The 5,675-nt window shown below is 51.7% G+C and overlaps 1 protein-coding gene across 1 annotated transcript in view; it reads left to right on the top strand.

Annotated features, from left to right (window-relative positions):
* LOC138769471 (venom serine protease inhibitor-like) overlaps positions 1-5,210 on the top strand; it is an 8,158-nt gene extending 2,948 nt beyond the window's left edge. The window contains exon 4 of the mRNA XM_069947978.1: positions 4,775-5,210. Coding sequence (XP_069804079.1) covers positions 4,775-5,142 — 368 coding nt within the window. The 3' untranslated portion in view covers positions 5,143-5,210. The remainder of the gene's footprint in view (positions 1-4,774) is intronic.
* Positions 5,211-5,675: the final 465 nt, after the last annotated feature.

The following is a 5,675-nucleotide window of genomic DNA, read 5'->3' as shown; positions in this document are numbered from 1 at the left end:
CAGAGTTGTGGAGATGAGGGAGGAGATGTATGGAGGGGCAGAGTTATGGAGATGAGGGAGGAGATGTATGGAGGGCAGAGTTGGGGAGATGAGGGAGGAGATGTATGGAGGGCAGAGTTGTGGAGATGAGGGAGGAGATGTATGGAGGGGCAGAGTTGTGGAGATGAGGGAGGAGATGTATGGAGGGCAGAGTTGGGGAGATGAGGGAGGAGATGTATGGAGGGCAGCGTTGTGGAGATGAGGGAGGAGATGTATGGGGGGGCAGAGTTATGGAGATGAGGGAGGAGATGTATGGAGGGGCAGAGTTGTGGAGATGAGGGAGGAGATGTATGGAGGGCAGAGTTGTGGAGATGAGGGAGGAGATGTATGGAGGGCAGAGTTGTGGAGATGAGGGAGGAGATGTATGGAGGGGCAGAGTTGGGGAGATGAGGGAGGAGATGTATGGAGGGCAGCGTTGTGGAGATGAGGGAGGAGATGTATGGGGGGGCAGAGTTATGGAGATGAGGGAGGAGATGTATGGAGGGGCAGAGTTGTGGAGATGAGGGAGGAGATTATGGAGGGGCAGAGTTGGGGAGATGAGGGAGGAGATGTATGAGGGGCAGCGTTGTGGAGATGAGGGAGGAGATGTATGGAGAGGCAGCGTTATGGAGATGAGGGAGGAGATGTATGGAGGGGCAAAGTTTTGGAGATGAGGGAGGAGATGTATGAAGGGGCAGGATTGTGGAGATGAGGGAGGAGATGTATGGAGGGGCAGAGTTGGGGAGATGAGGGAGGAGATTATGGAGGGGCAGAGTTGGGGAGATGAGGGAGGAGATGTATGGAGGGGCAGAGTTGGGGAGATGAGGGGGAGATTATGGAGGGGCAGAGTTGGGGAGATGAGGGGGGAGATTATGGAGGGGCAGAGTTGGGGAGATGAGGGAGGAGATTATGGAGGGGCAGAGTTGGGGAGATGAGGGAGGAGATGTATGGAGGGGCAGAGTTGTGGAGATGAGGGAGGAGATGTATGGAGGGGCAGAGTTGTGGAGATGAGGGAGGAGATGTATGGAGGGCAGAGTTGTGGAGATGAGGGAGGAGATGTATGGAGGGCAGAGTTGTGGAGATGAGGGAGGAGATGTATGGAGTGGCAGGATTGTGGAGATGAGGGAGGAGATGTATGGAGGGCAGAGTTGTGGAGATGAGGGAGGAGATTATGGAGGGGCAGAGTTGGGGAGATGAGGGAGGAGATGTATGGAGGGGCAGAGTTGTGGAGATGAGGGAGGAGATGTATGAAGGGGCAGCGTTGTGGAGATGAGGGAGGAGATGTATGGAGAGGCAGCGTTATGGAGATGAGGGAGGAGATGTATGGAGGGGCAAAGTTTTGGAGATGAGGGAGGAGATGTATGGAGGGGCAGAGTTGTGGAGATGAGGGAGGAGATGTATGGAGTGGCAGAGTTGTGGAGATGAGGGAGGAGATGTATGGAGGGGCAGAGTTGTGGAGATGAGGGAGGAGATGTATGGAGGGCAGAGCTGTGGAGATGAGGGAGGAGATGTATGAGGGGCAGCGTTGTGGAGATGAGGGAGGAGATGTATGGAGGGCAGAGTTGGGGAGATGAGGGAGGAGATGTATGGAGGGCAGAGTTGGGGAGATGAGGGAGGAGATGTATGGAGGGGCAGAGGTGTGGAGATGAGGGAGGAGATTATGGAGGGGCAGAGTTGTGGAGATGAGGGAGGAGATGTATGGAGGGCAGCGTTGTGGAAATGAGGGAGGAGATGTATGGAGGGCAGAGTTGTGGAGATGAGGGAGGAGATGTATGGAGGGCAGCGTTGTGGAAATGAGGGAGGAGATGTATGGAGGGCAGAGTTATGGAGATGAGGGAGGAGATGTATGGAGGGGCAGAGTTGTGGAGATGAGGGAGGAGATGTATGGAGGGGCAGAGTTGGGGAGATGAGGGAGGAGATGTATGGAGGGCAGAGTTGTGGAGATGAGGGAGGAGATGTATGGAGGGGCAGAGTTGGGGAGATGAGGGAGGAGATGTATGGAGGGGCAGAGTTATGGAGAGGAGGGAGGAGATGTATGAAGGGGCAGAGTTGTGGAGATGAGGGAGGAGATGTATGAGGGGCAGCGTTGTGGAGATGAGGGAGGAGATGTATGGAGAGGCAGCGTTATGGAGATGAGGGAGGAGATGTATGGAGGGGCAAAGTTTTGGAGATGAGGGAGGAGATGTATGGAGGGCAGAGCTGTGGAGATGAGGGAGGAGATGTATGGAGGGGCAGAGTTGTGGAGATGAGGGAGGAGATGTATGGAGGGGCAGAGTTGTGGAGATGAGGGAGGAGATGTATGGAGTGGCAGAGTTGTGGAGATGAGGTAGGAGATGTATGGAGGGGCAGGATTGTGGAGATGAGGGAGGAGATGTATGGAGTGGCAGGATTGTGGAGATGAGGGAGGAGATGTATGGAGGGGCAGAGTTGTGGAGATGAGGTAGGAGATGTATGGAGGGCAGAGTTGTGGAGATGAGGGAGGAGATGTATGGAGGGCAGAGTTGTGGAGATGAGGGAGGAGATGTATGGAGGGGCAGAGTTGGGGAGATGAGGGAGGAGATGTATGGAGGGGCAGAGTTGTGGAGATGAGGGAGGAGATGTATGGAGGGGCAGAGTTGTGGAGATGAGGGAGGAGATTATGGAGGGCAGCGTTGTGGAAATGAGGGAGGAGATGTATGGAGGGCAGAGTTGTGGAGATGAGGGAGGAGATGTATGGAGGGCAGCGTTGTGGAAATGAGGGAGGAGATGTATGGAGGGCAGAGTTGTGGAGATGAGGGAGGAGATGTATGGAGGGCAGAGTTGTGGAAATGAGGGAGGAGATGTATGGAGGGCAGAGTTGTGGAGATGAGGGAGGAGATGTATGGAGGGCAGCGTTGTGGAAATGAGGGAGGAGATGTATGGAGGGCAGAGTTGTGGAGATGAGGGAGGAGATGTATGGAGGGGCAGAGTTGGGGACATGAGGGAGGAGATGTATGGAGGGGCAGAGTTGTGGAGATGAGGGAGGAGATGTATGGAGGGCAGAGTTGTGGAGATGTATGGAGAGCAGAGTTGTGGAGATGAGGGAGGAGATGTATGGAGGGGCAGAGTTGGGGACATGAGGGAGGAGATGTATGGAGGGGCAGAGTTGTGGAGATGAGGGAGGAGATGTATGGAGGGGCAGAGTTATGGAGATGAGGGAGGAGATGTATGGAGGGCAGAGTTGTGGAGATGAGGGAGGAGATGTATGGAGGGCAGCGTTGTGGAGATGAGGGAGGAGATGTATGGAGGGGCAGAGTTGGGGACATGAGGGAGGAGATGTATGGAGGGGCAGAGTTGTGGAGATGAGGGAGGAGATGTATGGAGGGCAGAGTTGTGGAGATGAGGGAGGAGATGTATGGAGGGCAGCGTTGTGGAGATGAGGGAGGAGATGTATGGAGGGGCAGAGTTGGGGACATGAGGGAGGAGATGTATGGAGGGGCAGAGTTGTGGAGATGAGGGAGGAGATGTATGGAGGGTCAGAGTTGTGGAGATGAGGGAGGAGATGTATGGAGGGTCAGAGTTGTGGAGATGAGGGAGGAGATGTATGGAGGGTCAGAGTTGTGGAGATGAGGGAGGAGATGTATGGAGGGCAGAGTTGTGGACATGTATGAAGGGGTAGAGTTGTGGAGAGCTTTATGGGTGAGGGGTTAGAACTGTATTCTGTACTTAATGGGTAACCAGTGCAGTGGCTGGCACAGGGGGGAGACGTCAGTGTAACAGCTGGAGAGGAAGATGAGTCGGCTGATGCGTTCAGGATAGACTGGAGAAGGGAGAGCTTAGAGAAAAGAAGGACAATTAGTAGGGAGTTACAGTAGTCAAGACAGGAATGGATCAGGGCGACAATAAGAGTCATTGATGTGAATGGAGCTGAACCGCAATACCACACATATCCTGTGGACAGGGGTGGCACTGTGCTAATCCTGGAAACACCTGTAAAGGGGTATTCTGTTATCAGAAAGTTGTATTCAAATAAAACTCCATACTCAATATGGAGATATATAATTTACTAATATAATGTTCTCAGTAATAGTGCCAGCTTTATGTGACTTACCACTGACAGGAGATAGAAAATAGAAGAACTATAGAATAACTATGGTCTCTGGCTTCCTGGCTTCTCCCCCTCTCCATACAACATCATCCTCTGATGTCACAGGAGGCGTGGCTGGATATTGTCTTTCAGCTGTAGCTCCGCCCCCTGAGTGATGTCACCATCATATATATATATACATATATATATATATATATTCATTAGGACTTTTAGAGAGAGTAATGTGTTACAGCATGCTGCCTTGTGATGAATGATGCTACAGAGGGAGCAGACAGGGAGTGAATGCAGCAGGTGTCACAACCTCACTGATGTGCTGGGGGAGGGGAGTACACAGAGTGGGAGGAGTGTGGTGGAGAACTGAGAGAAAGCAATGCGATCCGCCTATAGAACTTAGACTCAGAACTAAGATTTTTGGTGGTTTCAGAACTGGGACAGACAGGTAACCATGCAATTATGCTATATGCTTCTTCAGCGTGGTTATTTTTTGCACTGATGTTGGAGTACCCCTTTAGAGGTTTGTTCATATATGTCTGGCGATTCAGATCCAACCATGATGGGAATGTAGGAAGATGGCTGCAGCCTAGGATAGAGGGGTATGGGGGTCAGATGTGATAACTCGCTGGATTCATGAACACTACAATATTACTCTCCATAACCTGTTCCTAATTTTTCTAATTGTTTTTCCACCAGTTGGTTATGGCCCTAAATCCTGTCCGCCGGGCGAAGTACATAGCGCTTGTGGGGGCCGATGCCATGCGAGCTGCAATGACATGTCACCGATATGTGCAGCTATGTGTGTACCAGGATGTGTCTGCAGGGACGGCACCGTAAGGGACGGCTCCGGCAAATGTATCAGAAATCAAGACTGCTGCAAAGGGAAGATGGTTTATTCCGACAGGGGTAACGATCATGGCCGCGTCTGTCCGTCACGCACCAGACCTCCGGTCTCCCACCCAGATGACCGCTACCCTGGCTGCTTCTGTAAAGCCGGATACCTACGCCTGGGAAAAAAGTGTGTCCGCCCTAAGGACTGCCCCAAAATCCGTCCCAACCACTAAACCGGCCCATTTATGTCTTAGGAGCAATTGTTGAAATTTGTAGTGAAAATAAAAATACAATTACAAAATGTTGCGTTCATCTTTTCCTATCAATTTATGAAAAAAACCCATCAGGATCTCCAGGTGCAGCTCTGTACACAATCTGTGATCAGTCTGATCACTGTCAGTCTAAACTGATGAGTAAATGATCTGATTGTGTCCAGTAAAGTTGTTCTGATCTCCAGGAGGCAGCGTGATTGACCCGATTTACAACAGCCCCAAGACATAGCCACGGTGCCACACACATAGAATCAGACCCAGCTTCCCCTATAAGAGCCAGAATTTATACACCACCAGGAGGGTCTGCCACAACGCCCCCTACAGGAACCAGTCATAATGCCCCTAAGGACCAGGTCACAGTAATCACCTCTCCGCGATCAGTTAGGATGGCAGAACATCCATCGGGGTTGTTGGGTGTAGATGCCCCATCTGCCCACCTATAATGTGCCTCTGCCTATAATTCTCTTTGCTGTTGTTATATTTCCAATATATTT

This window comes from Dendropsophus ebraccatus, chromosome 12 (assembly GCF_027789765.1).
Source record: "Dendropsophus ebraccatus isolate aDenEbr1 chromosome 12, aDenEbr1.pat, whole genome shotgun sequence".
Lineage (NCBI taxonomy): Eukaryota > Metazoa > Chordata > Amphibia > Anura > Hylidae > Dendropsophus > Dendropsophus ebraccatus.
This window is presented reverse-complemented; position numbering and strand designations above follow the sequence as displayed.